The sequence below is a fragment of the Centroberyx gerrardi genome, chromosome 21 (genome assembly GCF_048128805.1).
Source record: "Centroberyx gerrardi isolate f3 chromosome 21, fCenGer3.hap1.cur.20231027, whole genome shotgun sequence".
In the NCBI taxonomy this organism is placed as follows: Eukaryota; Metazoa; Chordata; class Actinopteri; order Beryciformes; family Berycidae; genus Centroberyx; species Centroberyx gerrardi.
Genome location: NC_136017.1, coordinates 1,565,517 through 1,588,144, shown reverse-complemented (window position 1 = coordinate 1,588,144; position 22,628 = coordinate 1,565,517). Strand labels below are relative to the sequence as shown.

Below are 22,628 nucleotides of genomic sequence, written 5' to 3'. Positions count from 1 at the left end.
GTAGGTAAGGTTTCCTGACCGAAATGTTGCCAACATGATAAACTTTCTGAAATCCTTGAGCCATTCTGTTACACGAGTAAAACATATTGTCAAAGTGCCACAAATGTTCGCACGCTTTTTAATGGACCGCGGTTCTAGCACAGCACAAGTAGCACAACACACACAGTGGTTTGTGATCTGGCTTTGCTGTCATACCCTGCTTTACAGTCAAGATGCTTTACAGTCGAGTCTGTAAAGTAAGTAAATAACGAACAGTCCACAGTTTTTCTACTATAAAGCAAAACACTAAAGAATGACTGGCTTGAGGTTGCTTTGTTAGATCAACACTTGAATTTGAACTTCTGTTCGCTGAATCACACTAACCGCCTACTTTGTGTCACTGGCTGTCACTGTTTGGCTATATAACATAATATAAAATAAAAAGAAAGTTATGATTAATTTGTATAAGACAGTGGCCAAAACAGAACTTTTAAGCATTTCTAAACAGAACCAGACCCCCCTACAGGGGTTTGGTTTTCAAACATGTCACCTTTTTCACCTCTTATGAGTTTGCAGGTCTGTATACAGTATGTAGGGCTGCAACAACTCCTCTGGCTGTCGCCTTTCAAAAGTGACTGAGGCTCAAACTCACAACCTGAAAACTGCTGTGCTGCCATCAGAGACTGTGAGCTGGTGGGTCCCAGTTTTAATAGCTTGAGACTTGACTTGATGCATGAAGAGAAGACTTGAAACTTGACTTGGGTTCTGGTGACTTGGGACTTGACTCTGACTTGTACTTTGATGACTTGAAAAGGTTTCTAAAGTCTTGACTTGAGATCTTGTGTTTGTGTAAATGACTTAGATTGAAAGTGATGAGATTTGTTCCAGCAGACGACTGAATTTAAATTCTGTTTTCTGAATTTGTATGGAATGATTGAATTTATTGAAGTTGAAACTGATTATAGAAATCAAACTCATGATGCTCTTACCAAGTTTTTATCCTATTAAAACCATATTGCATTGAAAAGTCCTAGATATTTAGTTTTCTTTAAGATATTAAGTTGATACTGGACTCTTGATTTGTTCTGACTTGACTTGCTGTTCTACATTTAGACTTGAGACTTGACATTAATGACATGGACTTGACTTGGACTTGACGTGATGTCACATCGTAGATGTTGCCAGAAATCACCAACAATCCAAAATGTTATATTCAAATATTAAGTGGCACAAAAATGAGACTCGGTAAGAAATACGACATGAACTCTGAGAGCAGCTGAGTATTTATTGTGGTTTTAGCCGTTCCACTTTTACATTAAATGTGAAAACACAAACATCACAGCTTCTTAAATAATTGCTACCTGCCACAGCAAACCTTCAGAGATCTGGTTTTAAATCTACTGCACAGATGTAAAAAGCAACAAATACTAACAGAGTTTATGTTCAGCGATTCAATGAGATAAAACGATATTTGTGATGCACAAAGTTCCAGGTTTGAATCTCCCCTGAACTATTTGAGCTCTAGATCAGTCAGTGTCTAGTGTAAATGCAGGCAGAAAGAGAGAGCACACTCCTGAACCTGGAGATAAATCATTGTTGGCTCTAATAAAGATTAAGAAAATGCACGAATTTGATATTTACATTGTCTTTTCCACTGCTGGATGTTCCTCGGGTTTCTGAACGAGGCAGAAAAATAACTTTTACAACTCAAGGTAACCGGTTACCTGCGGACTTAGTGGTCGTCTCCCATCCTGATGTTGAAGTAAGCATGCAAAGCTCGGCCATGACAACAGTACAGCGTGATCAGCTTCCACATTTTAGAATTTAACTGTCACACAGTAGGATTTATCTGTAAGGTGCGTTCATTAATTTCACATTTTTTATAAAAAGTACACACAAATACACAAATAAAAATAGAATTTTTATGCAGCCTGGAAAGACTAGATCATAAATTTGAAGTTTTGACAACTTTGGGACTTGCACAAAAAGACTTGGAAAAAAACCTTTCCATCATGATACATGTGACTAAACATATTATAGACCCCCAATCATTCCATACACTGTGCGATTTGCTGTATTGAAGAATAATCCTCAGCTATAGAGTGATATTCCCTACTTGACATACTGTACATCTTCAACCAATAAAGAAACAAAGGCCCTTTAAAAGTACACTTGTAAATGAAGGTGCTGGACTGTGTGAAACAGATTTAAACAGATTTCTTCACCATCCGCTCTGCAGCAAAATCCTCAGTTTTGCTCCAAACCTCGGTCCTCAAATTCTGCGCTCATCTGGGAAGAAAAGAAAAGTCAAAAGAACAACAATAAAAATCCTCATGTGGGCTTGAGGATTTATCTTTTCAAGACTTTCAAGAAACTCATGAGAGGCATTTTAATAACATGAAAGTACTGAATCAAACTTGCTCCATCCTCTTTCAACAGCCTGTGAAATGCCCTTTGTATAATGTGTTTGTATTATCCATCGATAATGTAATAATGATAATGTTTTTTCACTGAAAAATGGGCATAGACAGTATAGTATGTTATAATAGTATACGATAGAACAGTACAGTGTAGTGCAGAACAGTCAAGTTTGTATGGTACAGTATGGTACAGAATGTTAGTACAGTATAGCATATTGTATGTATAACACATCGTATGGTATAGTACAGCATGGCAGTATAGTAATGTAAAGTAATGCATAGCATAGCATAGTATAGTATAATATAGCATAGTATAGTAATATAGTATAGTAAAGCATAGTACACTATAGTATAGTATAAAATAGTACTGTACTATAGTATAGTATAGTGTGGTATAGTATAGTATAGCCATATGTAATATAGTATACTATAGTAATGCATAGTATAGTACAGCAACAGTTAACTCTACCTTAACGTCAAAGTCTCCAAATCCGAGGAGATTGTTGGCCTGAAGAAGGAAAGCAAGAACAAAACAGACAGAGCGAGAAAATGGTTGGAAAGGCAGTACAGAGCGCAGTACTGATAAGTACCGAGAGCAGTACTGATAACAGTACGGATAACAGTACAGAGAGCAGTACTGATAAGTACAGAGAGCAGTACTGAAAGCAGCAGACTGCAGTATTTAAAGCAGCAGACTGCAGTATTTAAAGCAGCAGTCTGCAGTATTTAAAGCAGCAGACTGCAGTATTTAAAGCAGCAGACTGCAGTATTTAAAGCAGTACTCACCACAGCGTCGATGTCTCTGGGACTGACGTACTTCTCCAAAACTTTGTAGTCGTCGGGCGACATGGGCATCATGTTGTCCTGCAGTCTGGACGGATGGCTGGACAAACAGTCGGTATAGAAGAACAGACAAACAATATTTGTGAAATTTGTTTTTGTATAGTTTACTACTTTTTGCAATTTATTTTTATTAATATAATAATATAGTGTACAACTGTGTGTGCATTTGTGCAATTAAAATAATTATGTTTGTATAGTTAAAAACTTAATTTTGCAAACGGTTTACAAATTTTTGCTATTAAAATATTCTGTTTGCATACAGTAGTTTCTGGCTTTTCACATTCTATTTAAATTAATTATTTTTGCATAATTTACCACTTTTGACATCCCTCTGATTTTGAAAACCCTTCATGGTGAATCTAGGATGAAACTGCTTTAAAGTGTTTGATGTGCATTTAGCGATATAAAACTAGAAATTATATATTCAATTTCATTTTCCTTTATTTCCATGATTACTATTAAATAATTCCCATTACTGTAAATGTAAATAAGAGCATGCACTTGATTTATTCAACACACTGCATAATTTATCCTGAATGTTTTTTGTGATTGAGGTTTTCTCTACTTACACCTCTGAGACGGATATGAGCTCCGTCTTCATGTAGCCGCTTCTCTGTGTGTCCTCCACATCCATGGGCTCTGGAGCTGAAGAGTCCATTACACAGATTCAAATTCACCTCAAAGTCATGACAATTAATGGTAACACTTTACAATAAGGGTCACTAAGTTAAGGGTTAGTTAATGCTTAATAAGCATTAACTAACCCTTAATTAACAGTTAACTAATGTGTCTGGTAATCGTTTACTGATGTGTTCATGTTAACTAAGGTATTCATTTATACATTATTTAATAGTCATCTTTATAAACTATTGAATCATGTATAAATTAATACATTAGTTAACATGAACACCATTAGTAAATTACACATTAGTTAACTGTTAATTAAGGGTTAGTTAATGCTTATTAAGCATTAACTAACCCTTATTAAGCATGAACTAACCCTTAACTTAGTGACCCTTATTGTAAAGTGTTACCCAATTAATAATACACTCTATTACAATTTTATAAACAAACTTACAAATTGCATTACAGACAATAAAACAACAATATATAACAATATAACAATATAAAAGGCAATATGCCTAAACAAAAGTATATATATGTATATATGTACGTGAATGAAGAGTTAGTTCACTGCACAAAATTAAAACAATTTAAGGTACTTTTTGAAGGATAGTAGGGAACTTAAGTCCTTGAGAACTGGATCCTGGATATGTTTTAGAGATAATGAATGATGAACTAAAGATAATGGGTTTTTTTTTCAAAATAGATATCTATATAGGTTTTTGGAATAAACTCTTCATATGTATAAGTACGTTCGTTATACATTTTGTAATCTGCTGCCCGGGGCCTTGCAGGACTTACTCTCTGAGGGTTTGGGGTAGTACTTCCCGAAGGCCTTGTCCTTGGGGATGTCGGGGTACAGGAAGCGGAGGGGGTTCTCGGGGATGTTCTCGGCGGCCATCACCTTGTAGGTGCGGATGATGTCCGGCAGCGAGACGGCGGTCAGCTCCCTCTTCGTGTACGGCTCCACCGAGTGGAAGACTGGCTTATCTAGGAGGAGAGAGACACACGATCGGACTCTGAAGAGTAAAAGCTTCCTCGTCAGTATAGTGGTGAGTATCTCCTGTCCAGACTGCAAACATAGGGGACCCCCAGAAGGTTCCCTGAGGAACTCCTTCAAAAACTCCTTCCAGGAACCTCTAACGTAGGGTTGTTCAAGGAAGCCTCTAGGGATATTTTCTCTGGTGAAGAACCCCTCTTTGAACCCCTACTTGATCAGTTATGATTTTTCCATTGAGATAACATGGAGAAAACCAAATATTAACATTATAAAAATGCTTCCATCAAGTTGAACATGCCTCAACTTAAGCCCTGCCACACATAGTGTCAATGCGAAAACAGACCCTTGCTTCAACAGCAGGCAGAGCCATCGCTAACTTCCTTTTATTTTCAACGTTATCCTCTTTGTTACTTTATTATTTATACTGATTAGATAGTTCTCTGTTACTTGTGATGCTCAAAGCTGAACTTTGTGTTTGAGCAGGAGAAAAAAGCTCCTATCTGATCACGGCTTTACGCTTTTTTTAATCCACACAAAACATGGTCGAGGAAATGCTATTTCACACAGTCTTATTCTTCTTCCCATTGCTCACCATGCACATCGTGCTCTATCCAGGTGAAGGTGATGGCTCCCTCTCTGCTGCTCTCGCTGAACCTCAGCAGGAAAGTCCCAGGACACTTGTCACTCAGCAACGCCTTCTCCCTCTCCTTACTGATGAAACCCATGATGGAGCTGCAGAGACAGAGAGACAGAGACTCGGATTCTGATTTTGTGGTTAAAATCCACTTTGAACATCTCAGAAATGGAAAACTCCATGTCCAAGTTCACCATTCACCCTACTGCGCTGTTCTCCATATCCATGTGGCCTTTAGACCAAATTTCAAAAATAAGAGCGATACATGGATCAAACATGCATCCTAATATACAGGGTCACAATGCTGCACCACCCAAGACGGTTTGTTTGTTTGTTTGTTCCACATATCATTTATCATCTTATTTTTAAATTTGGTTTTGGTGCGCTGGAGGACACATGAAAGTGAACTGCTGCTGCAGTAGGGTGATGTTCTGACGTTCAATATTGATTTTAACAACAAAATAAAATTTTTGAGTGTCTATATTTCATTCATTTCATTGGTCCGTTTTAAATATAATCGCAGAGGAAACCATCGCATCAGAACCCGTTTTCGACCAGATGATTCTTGCCACACGATAGTCCAGATTTTGAATGGTTCGGGTTCGGATTCAAGATGCAAGTAAATTCAAAAAAATAGCAGCAGCATCTCGAGGTCGTTCATGTTAGCAGCAGCCAGAGGACTAACCCGTCGTTCCAGAGGGGAAGGAGGTGTCTTTTAATCAGGTCCAGGATGCCTTCGATCCACAACCAGAACGGGAAGCTCTTCTCGTTGATGTTCTGCTCCCAGACAAAAGATAAGTTCATGTTCACATTTTTACATAATATTTACATCTTAGGTATTTAGCATAGAAATAATAAAGCACAGAAAGAAGAGAGAAGAGGAAAAAGTAGTTTTTCATAAAATTAATTGCTAACCCTAAGAATGGATAACACAATCTAAATTACAAAACTCAGCAAAGGAAAATGTATACCAAAATGTATACCTGACAAGTAAGGAAAATAAGAATACATAAGGGAAATAAAAATAAATTAAATAACACTAGTGCAAAAAACGGCGGGGTAAGTTAGATTACCCCATACATAAACTCAGTGACACAAAAGTAGTTATACTATGTAAAAATTCTCAAGTTCTTTTGAGGTGAAATGTTTTTTACAAGCCCATAGAAGTTTCTTTATCTCACTTCTGTTTTTTTTTTCCTTTTCTCGCTGCTACAAAGCTACAATCCGCAATTGAGGAGGAAAATGTTAACAGTTATGATGTCAGACTCTACATCTACTGATCCTCCACCTACAAGAAAGAAACCAAAAAGAAACTTGTGCTGAGCGTTGATACTGGATCAGTATCAGCTCTGCATTTGTCCAATGGAGAGCTGGAGAAGGTTTTCCAGTGATGAAGAGCTAACGTTAGCTACAGTCTTGCTAGTTAGCATCAGCTAGCCAGCAAGGTTCACTTTTGCTAAAAAACAAACTGGGCCAGATATTTTTGTCCTGCAGAGGAAGCACAAGAGCAAAAATCGAGCAGAAATTGCGGATTGTAGTTTTAATATGTCCGAGTAAACCAAACCAAACCAAACCAAACCAAACTGTGTTGAACTGCGACTGTTGCCCACCTTGCAGAACTTGGTCCAAGGGATTTGGCCCTCTGGGTTCCTCTGGGCTTTGGCGCCTGTAAAGATACACATTTATATTTTATATTTCACTCTTTGGTCATCCTTCATCCTTCACAGTGGAAGATGATGCATATCTGTGATGTGGAGGCATTTGCTATAATCTCCAAGTACAATAAATGAGCACGAATGTATTTTGGTAACTCGTGGATGCGGTTGTGGTTCTAGTTCTGGTTGTAGTTCTGCTTGCAGCTGTGGTTCTGGCTGTGATTTGGGTTCTAGTTCAGGTTCTGGTTGTGGTTCTGATTGTGGTTGCAGTGGTTCTGGTTGTAATTCTGGTTTTGGTTTTGGTTGTGGTTGTTGTGGTTCTGGTACTGATTGTGGTTTTGTTCTCGCGGTGGCTCTGATGGTGGTTGTAGTGCTGGTTCTGGTACTAGCACTCATTCTGGATATAGTTGTGGTTCTGGTACTGGTAATTGTTCTGGATGAGGTTGCGGTTCTGCTTCGTGTTCTGGTTTTAGTTCTGGTTTCTGATTGTGGTTTTGGTTCTGGTTTTGTTTAGTGTTCTGGTTGTAGTTCTGGTTGTGGTGTTGGTTCTATTTTGTGTTCTGGTTGTAATTCTGGTTGTGGTTTTGGTTGTGTTTAGTGTTCTGGGTGTAGTTCTGGTTCTGGTTTTGGTTGTGTTTAGTGTTCTGTGTGTAGTTCTGGTTCTGGTTTTGGTTGTGTTTAGTGTTCTGGGTGTGGTTCTGGTTCTGGTTTTGGTTGTGTTTAGTGTTCTGGGTGTAGTTCTGGTTCTGGTTTTGGTTGTGTTTAGTGTTCTGGGTGTAGTTCTGGTTCTGGTTTTGGTTGTGTTTAGTGTTCTGGGTGTAGTTCTGGTTCTGGTTTTGGTTGTGTTTAGTGTTCTGGGTGTAGTTCTGGTTCTGGTTGTGGTGTTGGTTCTATTTTGTGTTCTGGTTATAATTCTGTTTGTGGTTGTGGTTTTGGTTCTGTTTAGTGTTCTGGGTGTAGTTCTGGTTCTGGTTGTGTTTAGTGTTCTGGTTGTAGTTCTGGTGTTTTTGGTTCTGTTTTGGTTCTGTGTTCTGGTTCTGACCCAGCAGTTTGTCGGCCAGCATGTTGAGCTGCTCCTGGTTCAGGCCTCGCTTGGTGACGGAGGAGAACTGCCAGCTGAGGACCTCAGACAGCTGAGACCAGGTCGCCGCCGGGGGGGACAGGAAGAACTTCAGGTTCTGACAGGAGACACACAGGAAGTAGAAGTTAACAGCAGAGCAGAGGAGAGAAGAGAAGAAGAAAAGACAAAAGAAGAGAATAGAAGAAGTAGCTTCAACCAAGCACACAAAAACATACACTGATACAAGGATTTAGGATTTATTTAAGGATCTATTTAAATGGTGATTAACTTCTTTGATTTACATTGATTGTTTCATATATTTAATTGCTTTGGTAATATTGTTTTTGACATTCACGCCAGTAAAGCTGGTTAATTGAAAGATTGACTTGAAAAGAAAAGAAGAGAGAAGAAAAGAGAAATGAGAAAAGAAGAGAAAAGATGACAGAAGAAAAATAGAAGATAAAAGAGAGGAGAATAGAAGAGAAAAGAAGGGACATAAGAAGAGAAATGAGGAGAGAAGATGAGTGAAGAAGAGGAGAAAAGAGGAGAGAAGAAGAGAAGAGAAGACATTGGTGTGCAAGTAAACACACTCAATATCTGGACGAGTGTGTGTGTGTGTGTGTGTGTGTGTGTGTGTGTGTCCTCACCTTGGGCTCGGTGGTCAGCATGTTGTACCAGAGGATGGAGGCCCAGCCGCTGGGCAGCTGGCTGACGTTAGAGATGACTACTACAGGCAGAGACATGGTCTACAACAACAACAACAACAACAACAACAACATTAACAACAACCGGCCACTGACTCACATGGAAATACTCATTAGAACAGAATAGGTACAGAGTTTAAACCCTCTGAGCTCTAGACGTCATTTCAATGCTGCGTCTCTGCTTTAGCGCTCTAGTTTTAGACCAAGCAGTAAAAACATTATTACAGATTTAAACAATATAAACAGCTGTAAATATCAACAATATGCACCAGAGAAGTCCATGTGTACAAGATAATGTTTTATTTTTGTCATTTACCCCAGAAGACGCACTAAACTTTCACTTTTAAACCCTATGGAGCCTCATTTTTTTTTTTTTTTTTTACATGTTTACTGTTGCTTTGTTTCAGTGATTCATCTTCCACGATATATATGATCTTTGCTTTTACACAGAATCCACACAAAACAACCCATAAAACACTTGAGTAAACCTCCTCTCACCTCCAGTCTGACGTCCAGACCGGACTGACTGAGCTGCAGCTCCGATTCGAAGCAGATGGAGTGAAGCTCCTCGGTGACGATCAGAGGACCCTGAACAGACACATTTAACACTCAACTAACACACACACTGTAAAACAACACTCTGTAAGTTACACATCCCGCTGAACAACACCGAACTCCTACAGCATAACAGCTCTCTGTAGGAAATACTCTGTAAAATTACCCCCAACTCATTTAGCAGAACACTAAAATGTGTACAAAATCTGCTAATAATCATAAAAATGTTGAAATTGTACAGCACTTGTAAGTTACACATGGTGTAAAAAACGACTAGTAATAAAGTTGTATAGTGTTTTCTTAAAGTGACAACCACAACTTCTAACAGAACATTAAAATCTGTGCAATAGAAAATAATAAAATTATGTAGCAGTTCTCATGAAGTTAGACGTACTGCAAGATAACAGTTTCTACACCAGAACACTGTAAGAAACTATAATAATCAAACATTTTATCCGAGATACTCAGAAACTAGCGAACATAAACATACTGTAAAATAACACCTGAAACTGTAGGAAAGAAGTAAAAATCATAAAAATGCTAAAAACTGAGCATAAAATTTTGTTGGCTAGACATTCTATAGAAAATCACAAGTACTATACAACTAATGTGTTCATAATGTTTATTATTAAAAACAATAATATTAGTAATAGCAATAACAATAGCAATTCTTGTGCTAATAGTAATAATAATGCATTTTTCATGAAGTTAAACAGTACTGTAGTCAGCTTTACACTTTAGGATAATTGGTATTTCTCACATGTAAAGTTATTTTTGTCCATTATAAAATAAAATAAAATCCAGTCCAATGTAATTTAACCAAACTCCAGTTTCTTACCTCGTTTGTTCGGTTGCCGGCAACTTTCTGCTCCTTCAGTTGCTGTGGAGAACGAGATCTAATTAAAGAACCTCTGTGATTTTTGACTCATTAGACAAGAACAGCTATAACCTAACAGCCTACTGTGGTAACCGAAGGAGTTGGTTAGAGATCTTTCTTGTTTTCACCTGGGTTCCCACACTTCCCACAGTTCCCATCCTTATTACAATGAAGTCCAAAAGTTCATAACATCATACCAAATGTTCATGACTGTGTTGCTGCAGTGTAATGTAAAGCAACCTTTACAAATGCTATTCGTTTGGGACTCACAGCAACATTTTTGCATTTTTACAAATTACTCCTGCAAATTCTAGTTTTCAAGTTTACAAACTTAGTACCATAATTTCAAATCTCATGACTTTTCCTACATTTAAATATTTTACAATTTTCATGTCAGAAGTGATTTTTCCACAGGCCTTTATTGATGGTCAAATGATATGATAAAATGATACAACATTTAAAGGCAAAACGCTTTCAAAATGCTGCTCTTACCAAATGGCGGAACTCCGCTGCCAGGCTGCCGTTTGATTCTTCCATGTTCATAACTTTGGTGTTGGTTCCCAAAATATTGAACTTTCGAAACCTGAGATTAGAGAGGATATTGATCAATCAATGAGTCTTTAATAATAATTTAATCAACAGTAGCTGACATGCCAAAATTTCAATCCAGTGTATCTCTTCAGAGGAAAAACTTCTTCTTTCTAGAGAGTAAAAGCATCACCAGTGGGCAGTAATGTCATGATTTAATGTCTTGATGTGTGTTTTACATGTTTTAGGTATATTATTAATAATCACTGGCACCTACACCATTAGGCAAGTTAGGCAGATGCCGCTCCACTTGGAAATTAGGAAGGGCAAAATTGTCTTTTTGACCCTCCACTTTTAAAAGGCAAAATTTTGTAAAAATATAATATTTAATCTAATATTTTCTCTATATAATATTTAATCGAATCTATGTAATTTAAAAACTAAATATCTGCTCTATCTGCACTTTAGATAGTTGCATTCGGATTGCTGCACCCCCTTTCCAGCCCAAGTGGTATATTCCAACCCGCGCTAAAAAATAGGTGTTATAGGGATCGTGTAATTGTTTGAACCATGAAACGGCGGCTAACTGCACAATTTATGGGCAAAGAAAAGGAAAAAAACGGTGCAGGTGTGTTTCCCTGAAGACCTTAACTGTTTAACCACCAGAGAGAGAGAGGCAAAACGTTATGTGACCTGCATTTAGCTAGCTAGCTAACTGTTGTTTTTTTTTGAGAGAGTAACATTATGCTTAGATTGGCTAACGTGGCCATTTTGTTCAGTGTGCCGTTAGTCTCTGTCTTTCTCTCTGAAACTGTTTAACATTTGGCAAGCTATCAAGCAAAGCTAAAGTGAGGCGTTTTCAACAGATTATTGAAGATGAAACTGTTAGCAGTGTCAGCACAGCAGGTAGGATGCCAAAGCAAAAGGATGACATTACAGAACAAAAAAAAAAAAAGCCCATGAATTCTATTATTTTACAAAAAAAGAAATGAATTCATGGCAGACAGCTCTCCTGTGTTTATAGCATCTCTTTAAATGAATTGGGTTCTTTAATGTAGCATTGAGAATCACAGTATACAAACCAAATGTATAAAAATGTAAAATTGCAGGAAATCCCCTGTTCATATTTTGCCCCCCCATATTTTAAACAAAGTTAGGCGCCCATGTTAATAATAATAATAATAATAATGATAGTGGAAGTAGCAGCAGCAGTAGTGGTAGTAATAGTAATACTAGTAGTAGCATATAGGATATAAATCAATATAAATCCAAGAGAGATACAGTTTTACATGATACAAATTACTCATTTGTAGATTTACTAAACTGTACACACATTAAAATATTAATAAATGAATTTGACACGTACCCTTTCTTCTCTGTAACATCCCTGAGGAAGTAAAGCAGGTGAGATCAGTTATAAATGTGTCTGAACACTTCAAGGTATTAACTAGAAAAATAAACCTCTGACCCCAGATCAGCTTACTTATCAAACAAGGCCTTGACTTTGAGTTGGTAGTTAAACTCCTGCAGCTTCACCAGGAACCTGGACAAAAAGAAAACACAAATACCAATTTGGAATTCATGATTACTATCAGGAAATACCATAGACTGAAGACTTAATTTCCAAAATGTGACATATACATTTGGGTTTTTTTTGTTTTACCTGAAGTTCAGGTTCAGTCAATATTTCTAAAATCTAAAAGGTCCAGTCTGTTTTGTAATAATTTAAGCTGCGTTCCCCCCAGTCATGCTCTGAATGGTTTATTCTCCTCCTTTAGTTGGTTGGTTTGTCCAGGTGAGAACGATGACCTTTGACCTCTGGTGGCACCAAATAACGGCACCGAGAGTCTCAGTCCTCTAACAACAGAATCCAACCAACTACAGGAAACCACCCCAAAACACAAGGGGATTATGGGTAGAAGGAGACGGACACGGTTCCTCATGTTTGGAAAGCCTAGCAGAACAAAATTCAAGTCTGGACTGATGCTCATATTCAGATATTTTTTTATCTTAACTGGTATGAACACCACAGAAGAAGAGACAGACAAGTCCATCATGCTTAGATAAAGTTACAGGAACTGGAATCAATATATCGCCAATAAAAAAAAAGCTATTTGTGAGTCACGTGACTTTTGTTTACAAGCCCTGGTTGGCTTGTGATTGGTCAGCTTGAACCTAATACCAAAATACAAAAGAACCAAATAGAAAAATACAGCAAAGTCAAATTTTCCACTCTGGTTCAGACCAAAGAAATCTGTAGGTGTGACGACTGAATTCCCCTGCCAACCTTTAAAAAGTGCCGCCGATTTCAGAATAGGTGTCACTTTTTTGCTAATTTTGGAACTAAACTCTTCATATACTGAGAAGTTCTGCATCGAATTCATTCAGTCTTTATCTCCGGCACATTTCGCACTTAAAAAACGGTGTTCAGTTGTGTTTTTACTCACCGGAGTTTAACGGTGAACTGGACGCCTGTTTTCAGCACCAGGGGCCTCTGTGGGTGGGTGGGCATGCAGGGCTGCCTCTCCACAACCAGAGAGCTACACACACACACACACACACACACACACACACACACACACACACACACACACAGTCAGTTACTGCTTGATATATTTTGTTTTCCGGTCTACTAAGCACACAGCAAAAAATATTCATTAATTTCATTCAGATTCATAATAATTTTGTGATACACTTTATACGCTCATAATACACTCAGAACTTATTCATAATACATTAGCAATGCAATTGTAATACACTCATGACATTCACACTTCAACAAGCCTACAACAAATTCACATTAATAATAAGTAATATTATTAGTAACGCATTAATAATAATAATATGATAATTCCAACATTATAAAAATTTGATTGGTTTATATTTTTGTTTATGACAGAAATGTGCTGTTTACCGCAAAGAGACGCTCTGTTCATTTTGATATAAAAATTCTTGAAATCTAACTTTTTTGTCCTTTTTTTGGGCTATATTGGTGAACATTAAGTCCAGCAACATCGGCAAAAAGGTAAAAAAAAAGGAAGTTATTTTTCATTTCATTGGGTCTTTAACACATTCATAATTACTACTAATTATTAATAACACATGAATAAGACAGGAATATTCTTACTTGGTGAGCAGGTTCTTGAGCAGCTCCAGCGCTCGGGCCTCCAGGAAGCCTTTCTTCTGGGTGATGGGGTCGCTGTCGTACGTGAACTTCTGCTCCAGCTCCTGCAGCTTCTTCAGGTGCTGACGGACCTGCTGCAGGCTCTCCGCTACCGCCGTGAACCTGGAGGAGGAGGAGGAGGAGGAGGAGGAGGAGGAGGAGGAGGAGGAGGGGGGACAGGATGAAAAGGAAGACGACAAAGGAGAGGAGGAGGGGGAGGAGGAGGAGAAAGTGGAGGAGGAGGAGAAAGTGGATGAGGAGGAAGAGGAGGAGGAAGAAGAGGAGGGCAAGGAGGAGGAGAAAGTGGAGGAGGAAGAGGAGGAGGAGGAGGATGGACAGGATGAAAAGGAAGACGACAAAGGAGAGGAGGCGGAGGGGGAGGAGGAGGAGAAAGTGGATGAGGAGGAAGAGGAGGGCAAGGAGGAGGAGAAAGTGGAAGAGGAGGAGGAGAAAGTGGATGAGGAGGAGGAGGGGGAGGAGGAGGAAGAGGAGAGGAGGAGGGGAAGGAGGAGAAGGAAGAGGCGAACGAGGGGGATGGACAGGATGAAAAGGAAGACGACAAAGGAGAGGAGGAGGCGGAGGGGGAGGAGGAGGAGAAAGTGGATGAGGAGGAAGAGGAGGGCAAGGAGGAGGAGAAAGTGGATGAGGAGGAAGAGGAGGGCAAAGAGGAGGAGGAAGAGGAGGAGGAGAAAGCGGATGAGGAGGAGGAGAAGGAAGAGGCGAACGAGGGGGATGGACAAGATGAAAAGGAAGACGACAAAGGAGAGGACGAGGCGGAGGGGGAGGAGGAGGAGAAAGTGGATGAGGAGGAAGAGGAGGAGGAAGAAGAGGGCAAGGAGGAGGAGAAAGTGGAGGAGGTGGAGGAAGAGGAGGAGGGGGATGGACAGGATGAAAAGGGAGAGGACAAAGGAGAGGAAGAGGAGGAGGAGGAGGAGAAAGTGGAGGAGGATGAAGAAAAGGAGGAGGAAGAAGAGGAGAAAGTGGACAAGGAGGAGGAGGTGAAGGAGGAAGAGGAGGAGGGGGAGGAAAAGGAAAAAATGGAGGACGCAGAAAAGCAGAAAAGCGGGAGGATGGAAAGGAGAAGGAGTTGGGGGGAGGAAGAGTAGGACGAAGAGGGGGACAGACAGGATGAAAAGGAAGAGGACGAGGAAGAGAAGGGATGAAGAGGAAGAAAGGTGAAGAGGAGGACAAGAAAAAGGAGAAAGAGGAGTGATGATGTGGAGGATAGAAGAGGAAGAGGAGAAGAAAAAGGAGGAGGAATCTGATCTTTAGGTTGGTGCACAACCACATACAGTGAGCTACATGACATTTGTACTCATTCATTATTAGTCATATGAATTTAGACTAAACATCGACATTTTAACACTTTTACAGACTTTTTGGTGCCATCCTGAAACTTTTCAAGACCTGGAAATTATCAAATTTATCTCCAAACAGTTCCAGACTTTCCAGACTTGAATAGGAACTCTGTCTGTTTGAGCGGATATAAATTCCCTTTCCATACATTTCTAGACTTCCCATTCTTATAGGTAGGAACTCTGTATGAGGGTGTTGGTTTCCAGATGATCAAACTAATTTTCCAAATATTTTCCAGACCTGAGTAGGAACCCTGTATAAAAAGGAGGATGTTGGTTTGAGCTGGCCAAATTCCCTTTCCATACGTTTCCCAGCTTTCCAGACCTAGGTAGGACCCGTGTAGGAGGATGTTGGTTTGAGATGATCAAACTAATTTTCCAAATGTTTCCAGACTTAGCAACCCTGTGTAATGGAGGATGGTCGACACAATCAAATTCCCTTTTCATATATTTCCAGATGTTGCAGATCTGTGAAGGAATGCTGTATAAATAAAGGAGGATGTTGGTTTGAGCTGGGAAAATTTGAAGCTTACAATGGAAAATGCACTCGAGGACTGATCTATTTCATATTAAAAAAACAACAACACAAAAACAGAAAATCTCAGGTGCTCTTCTTCCCTTCCCGTATGTTTCCCAGCTTTCCAGACCTAGGTGGGACCCGTGTAGGAGGATGTTGGTTTGAGATGATCAAACTAATTTTCCAAATGTTTCCAGACTTAGCAACCCTGTGTAATGGAGGATGGTCGAGACAGTGCAGATCTGTGAAGGAATCCTATATAAATAAAGGAGGATGTTGGTTTGAGCTGGCCAAATTTGAAGCTTATAATGGAAAATGCACTCGAGGACTATTTCATATAAAAAAAAAAAACTCAAGAAAATCTCTTCTTCCCTTCCCGTATGTTTCCCAACTTTCCGGACCTAGGTAGGACTCTCGTACGAGAATGTTGGTTTGAGATGATCAAACTAAGTCCAAATGTTTCCAGAGAGAAACTGCGTAGGAACCAGACGTTGGTTCTGGAGGGGGAGGGGACGTCTCACCAGTTCTGTAGCTGGTCCACGCAGGCGTTGGGCGGCCCGCCGATACAGGCGATCTGCTGCCGCTGCTTCCACTCCGGCAGCTCCTCGGAGATCAGGTCTGTCAGCAAGGCGTGTGTCACGTTCAAAACCTCGGCCAGCTGGGTCACGACGTCCTGAGGAACACCAAACCACCCGGGAACACAGTCAACTTGCAATACGTACACAGCTCACATTTCATAAGACCTTACTTTTTCACCAATCTGAATTACTTTGTTGGATTTGAAAGATTTCTCTAGTACAGTTTGATGAACATTGGCTGCCAACTACACAAGCGGTTCTCCACGTTTTTTGGCTTGTGAACTTTGAAATTTGAACTTTCAAACGCGTCTCGCTCTGCTCACCTGCCGTTTGGATTTCAGCTCGAAGCACATCATCCCAATCGTCATCCTCTCTTTCTCCAGCTCCTTTGGCGTCATGCCGTTCATTTCATTTTCTACAGTGAGATATTTTTTTTTTTTATATAAATGCTCAAAAAGGAACACACCCTTGGATTAAAAAAAAAAAATAAAAAATCACAATTGTGTCTGTATTGTATCTGCTAGGCCTGAATGAGGTATGGCAAAATCATGTCAAGTTTTTTTCTGCATAATTTCTTCATCAGCACTTTATTATCCCACAACACCTGGAAGATATATATATATATGTATAGAATATAATGAAAAATACAACTTCAACACCTCGTTCAGAAGACATATTTCTCAGATAACATTACAGCATCTTGCATGTTTAGAAACAGCAGTCATGATTGTCTTGATGCTGATTATTATTAGTAGTAGTAGTAGTTATCGTACTAGTTGTAGTGATAGTAGAAATGCTAATTATAGTAGTAGTTGTCATAGAAGCATTAGTAGTAGTAGTACTAGTAGTAACAGTAGCTGCAGCAGTAATAGTATTAATGGTATCTGTAGTAGCTGATACTAATGAAACCCTCCCGACTGAACTCCTCACCTCTGTTCTTCAGTGTGTTGATTTTGAAGTCGTACTCATCCTGCAGATCTTCTAGACTCTTAATGTTCTGATCCGCCGCCTGGAAAGGAGATTTGAGGAGAAAGTGGATCCATTTGTGGCATTTTAGTCGTACTGGTGGCAGCAGGAGTAGGAGAAGCAGTGGCAGTAGTAGCTCAAGTTCAAGTTCAGTATCTTTATTGTCCCAAAGGGAAATTGGTTATGCAGTCAGGTAAACACAAACGTAAAAACAACATGGAACAAACACTGTAGATAAAAACCAAACACATACAAAACATATAAGCAACAGAATCCCTAAAATAAGATTATTTATCATTTATAAAACAGTCCAGTGCAAAATGCAAAAGCCTTATGAGCCTTACTTGAGTATTACTTGTAGCAGTGGTATTAGTAGTTGTAATAGAAGTAGCAGTACTTGTAGCAGTCAGAATCAAAGTAGTAGCAGTAGTAGTACTAGTAGTGTTAATAGTAGTAGTAGCATTATTAGTAGTAGTGGGGATGCACTGATACTGGCACAGGATACCGGGTTAAAATGTTGTACTGTATAAAAAAAATCCTCAAATACTAAAAGTCAGATCAGATGCGCCAGGTCAGAAATCAGGAATTATTTTCCCTCTTTTCACATATAGAAGAATGGATGGATCTCTCTAAAGGAGAAACATGGATCATACCTCAATCATTTTGTTATAGTTTCTCCAAAGAGCCGAATAACTTGAGCCTGCACTGTTCAGTAAAAGTATCGGTATCATATGATGCTTAAATTGAAGCTCTTGGAATCAGATATCGACAGTGACAAGATGGCGGTTATCTCACCTGAACTCTGTCCTTCATCTCCTTGACTTTGTTGTCGAGCTTCAGCTTCTCCACGACCATGGCTGACACCGTGCCCTCCCCGTCCGGCTGAAAAACATCAATATAAAGACTATTACAGTGAAAATATTTATAATTAGCCTACATGTTAATCAATTGCAATGACTATAGTCTAACATAAGCTACTACATTGCACCTTTATTGGCATCACCTCCAAGTTTTGGGAGAATTTTATAGTCAACTCTAGTTTGATTTACAAGTAGATTTTACATTTTAAGCATTTAGCTGACAGTATTATAGTTACAGTTATAATAAAGTCGGCACTAGAATAAGCTGCAATTCCTAGATCACCAACATTACAAGCAAACGAGTAAAGGGGTCGCATCGGTCACAGCAGCCAGATAATAGACGGAGCAAAGGTGCAGGACTCATTCTTAATTTCACTGCTATGGCGGCGACTACAGCGCTGTCCTGCACTGAACCGCTGGTTTTACCTCTGCGCTTTTTGCACCGGCGAGGATCTTCTGCTCCTCCTTCAGGTTCCTGGAGATGATCATGGCCATGTGGACGGGATCCTCCTGGAACCGATCCTGGGGAGACGGAAGGAACCGGATCAGTTGGGGGAAAACCCCCGTGAGGTCCCGCTGCCCGGTCCGGGCCTCGGGAGTCGAGCTGCGTTTCATTCTGCTGTTTTCCTGTCGTTTCACTGCACCGCATTACACGGTGTCGCATTTAGTTGTGTTGCAATGCGTTACGCTGTGATGTCGTGTTGTGTGGAAGAATTTGGAATTGCGTTGCATTGTACTGCATTACGTTATGTTGTGTAACACTGTATTGTGTTGAGTTATGTTGCGTTTCATTGCGTTATACTGTGTTGCATTACACTGCAGTGTTTCCCTGCATTGCATTACATAAGTTGTACTATGTTGCGTTCCACTGTTATGTTGTGTTGCATTGTATTGTGTTGCATTGTAATGCATTACATTAGGTTGTGTTGTTACATTGTGTTGCGTTACATTGTGTTGCATTGTATTGCATTACGTTGTGTTGTGTAACACTGTATTGCATTGCATTGTGTTGCGCTGCGTTACATTGTGTGTTGTGCTGTGTTGCGTTCCTAACCCTAACCCTTGCATTACATTGTATTATGTTACGTTCTGTTGTTTTCGCATTACATTTTACATTATATAGTCATTTAGCTGATGCTCTTATCCAGAGTGACTTACATTAGGTGCAACAGTAAAAAAAGATTCAGCTCCTAGATTAACAACATTACAAATAGCCAATATTTGGAAGTTAAAGGTTGAAAGCCACAACACCCAGACAGATTGGTGTGGTGTGGGCGGTTTGTTATGTTATGCGGGGCAAAATCTGTAACTACATGAAAGCATCAGCCGGCCCCGAGTCTTGTCAGGTCCAGCTGGGTCTGGGAGCGTCAGGCTCTAACCTGCAGGTTCCTCTTGATCTTGCGGATGTTGTGCTGAAGCAGGAAGTTGTTTTCCAGGGTGAAGCGGCTGTGTTGGTCGTCCAGCTGAGCCAGAAGGTCGTGGAACCGAACGGTGGCCAGTGAGTCCTGCACCGCTACCGTGTCCCTGAGGAGGCAGAGACCGGGAATACAGTACTACTAATAATACTACAAGTTAACTACAACTCCTACCTGTACAGCTACTGATAATAATCATCATCATCCTGTATAACTCAGTGGATAAAGCAAAGACATCAACACTGCAAGGGTTTGATTCCCACTAGAGCTGAACAATTAATAATAATAAAAAAAAATTTGCAATATGAACTTCTGCAATTTCCAAATCTCAGAGTCTGCAGTTAATTTCTGTGTGTGGATTTGTGAACAAGGAGTTTTAGAGCTGCAGGTAATCTTTGGTCCATGAATCAAAACCTTTCATCAGACTCAAACTCAGTAAATCTGCACACTCACATCTAGTCACATTATTTTGGACTTTGTGATGTTGACAACCCAACTTAAAGAGGCAAAAATGTGACCTACCACTACTGTCAATGTAGGCGTGGAGAGAGCGCAACAGTTCATTCCTAACTCTGCGTTCACAAAGTCACCAAGTACATTCATTTCCAACAGATCTGAGTGACTGGGGAGACGCGGCGGTCGGCGTTCTGCCTCTTACCAGTCGATGCTCTCGATCCACTTGCTGAGGTACTGCCGGATGTCCATGGGGAAGGAGTCGTCATACAGCTGGTCCACCTGCTCCAGGTACTTGGAGTCCAGCAGCTGCAGCTGGCACCACTGCGCCATCTTCTGCTGAACAAGAGAAACTGTCCCAAGTCAGTCTCAAGTCATGAGACACAATTCTCAAGTCAAGTTCCAAGTCTAAATGTAGATTAATGACAATAATGACCAAATGTCATTAATGTCAAGTCTCAAGTCAAGTCAGAACAAATCAGGAGTCCAGTATCAATTTAATATCTTAAAGAAAACTAAGACTTTTCAATGCAATATGGTTTTAATAGGATAAAAACTTTAAATTCAGTCGTCTGTTGGAACAAATCTCATCACTTTCAATCTAAGTCATTTACACAAACACAAGATCTCAAGTCAAGACTTTAGAAACCTTTTCAAGTCATCAAAGTACAAGTCAGAGTCAAGTCCCAAGTCACCAGAACCCAAGTCAAGTCAAGTCTCAAGTCTTCTCTTCATGCATCAAGTCAAGTCTCAAGCTATTTAAATTGTGACTCGAATCCAAATCATGTGACACGAGTCCCCACCTCTGGTGCAAGGACTTGGATAAAACGAAATAAAAAAAAACTAAAACTAAATACTGTATATTCAGTGTTGCTCCAGTGAAAACAATAAACCCCTTTTTTTAACAGACAAATCTCTCGTTATGTTATTTTTTCATGCATGCTGTAATTCATATTTTTTACTACTTTTTATCCATATATATATATATATATATATATATATATATATATATACATATATATATATGGACCATATATGTCTACTTAATGCATTCTAGTTTTGTAATTGCCGGTTGAATTAGCCTATGTTTATTACTCCCTATTTGGTCTATTCTAATTTAGGCTACATTCTATTTTGCTTTTCTGTAATGTCCCAGTCTCCACTCAGTGATCAATAAAGTTTAATCTAATCTCATAGACTAAGGAGCTTCCATGAAGTCTTCAAGTAAATTGAGGAACAGTTTCACTTCATCGCTGTTTTATTCATTAGACATTAGCAGAAGGAGCGATTGTAGGCTATCAGGATCATTAGTCATCACAGTTTCAGTTTCCCCATTAGTATCTCTCTACCTACAGTGTGCAAATCTGTTTCCAGTCATATGCAACAACATCAATCTTCTCAGGACAAAATCTCACCAAATGGGGATCTGTAGATGAATGTGGATCTGTTTAGGGGTCACTGACATGAAAATGTTTGTGAACTCCAACCCTAGATCTCCTTTCACTGTATTCAGCAAGTGGGACTCCCATTCACTGTAAATGGGGCTGCTTTGGAGCTGATTTGCTTTGGGATCATAGGGGGAGTCTGGTCTTTTCTATCTTAGGGAGAGGGATTTTACTGTTCTTTCAAATCAAACCTGAATTTTCAAATATACTTGTTATACATAAGGAATTTCACAATTTCACAACTGATTTTCCCTTTGGAAACATAATCCTCTGGCTGTACAACCGAGCAATAGGTCGTCAATGCAATCCACCTGGTCCAGATTGACGTTTTGTTCTCTCAAGACAATCTCCACTCGAAAATCTGTTTTTTTTTATTTCGTCTTTGTTTAGCGGCAAAACTGTATGCATGGTAAAACAAAACTTGAATCACTAGCTTCCACTGGTAAATTCGGCATATATAATACACCAAGCAGGACTTATTTATATAAAATGTCAACATTTAGTACTGGTACGCCTGTATCCTGTTTCCTTTCACCAACATGCAGTGTGGTGGGCGGTAACGTTAACTAACAGTGAACCATTTTTTAATAAGTTGGAAGTTTTATTGAAATAAGCGCTGCTTGGTGGACTCTGTTTATGCCGAACATACCAGTGGAAGGTAACGATTCAGAAAAGGTCTTAAGTAATTGTCTACGAGGTGTGTTCGTATGCCGATAAGCAACGCTAAATGAAATTGCCAGATTTTGTAATAGGGTTTTGCGTGACTTTCTCTCCATAAGAAATACGGCAGATAACAGGGCAACAATCCACCTATAAGTTGTCACTGTGTAGAAGAACAAGTAATTAAACTTACCGTTTGGTTTGAGGATATGAAGTCAATCTCTGACAGAAATAAAGTTTTGTTTTCCCAAACGTTTCTTCTGCAATTTGCAACGAACGAACTGTAGTCTGCTACTGTAGTCTCCTAAATGTGCGGAAGCAGCATTATCCAATCAAC

The 22,628-nt window shown here is 39.4% G+C and overlaps 1 protein-coding gene across 3 annotated transcripts; it reads right to left on the bottom strand.

Annotated features, from left to right (window-relative positions):
- Window positions 1-1,244: 1,244 nt before the first annotated feature.
- On the bottom strand, window positions 1,245-22,602 carry stat1a (signal transducer and activator of transcription 1a). 3 transcript variants are annotated; one of them, XM_071922997.2, is made up of 25 exons: window positions 22,485-22,602; window positions 20,392-20,522; window positions 19,698-19,842; window positions 18,745-18,840; window positions 18,254-18,340; window positions 17,423-17,501; window positions 16,816-16,907; window positions 16,436-16,587; window positions 14,007-14,165; window positions 13,327-13,419; window positions 12,363-12,422; window positions 12,246-12,266; window positions 10,844-10,934; window positions 10,313-10,354; window positions 9,418-9,507; window positions 8,863-8,961; window positions 8,198-8,333; window positions 7,111-7,166; window positions 6,186-6,277; window positions 5,459-5,598; window positions 4,668-4,856; window positions 3,812-3,887; window positions 3,186-3,282; window positions 2,869-2,907; window positions 1,245-2,268 (listed from the first exon to the last, which is right to left on the bottom strand). In XM_071922997.2, exons 2-25 carry the CDS (start codon window positions 20,517-20,519, stop codon window positions 2,227-2,229), a joined length of 2,301 nt encoding a protein of 766 aa, XP_071779098.1. In that variant the 5' UTR covers window positions 20,520-20,522; window positions 22,485-22,602; the 3' UTR covers window positions 1,245-2,226. The 3 variants fall into 3 exon arrangements, with proteins under 3 accessions (XP_071779098.1, XP_071779099.1, XP_071779100.1); XM_071922998.2 differs by having other exon boundaries at window positions 20,392-20,525; window positions 22,485-22,567; XM_071922999.2 differs by lacking the exon at window positions 2,869-2,907.
- Window positions 22,603-22,628: the final 26 nt, after the last annotated feature.

Bases quoted from the DNA above. Each gene is read 5' to 3' on its own strand.
- stat1a (XM_071922997.2), bottom strand. From the start codon at position 20,519: ATGGCGCAGTGGTGCCAGCTGCAGCTGCTGGACTCCAAGTACCTGGAG. The intron at 16,908-17,422 runs GTGAGGAGTTCA...ATCTCACTGTAG, and splicing joins CAACACACTGAAGAACAGAG to AAAATGAAATGAACGGCATG. The intron at 14,166-16,435 runs GTGAGACGTCCC...CTCCTCCTCCAG, and splicing joins GTGGACCAGCTACAGAACTG to GTTCACGGCGGTAGCGGAGA.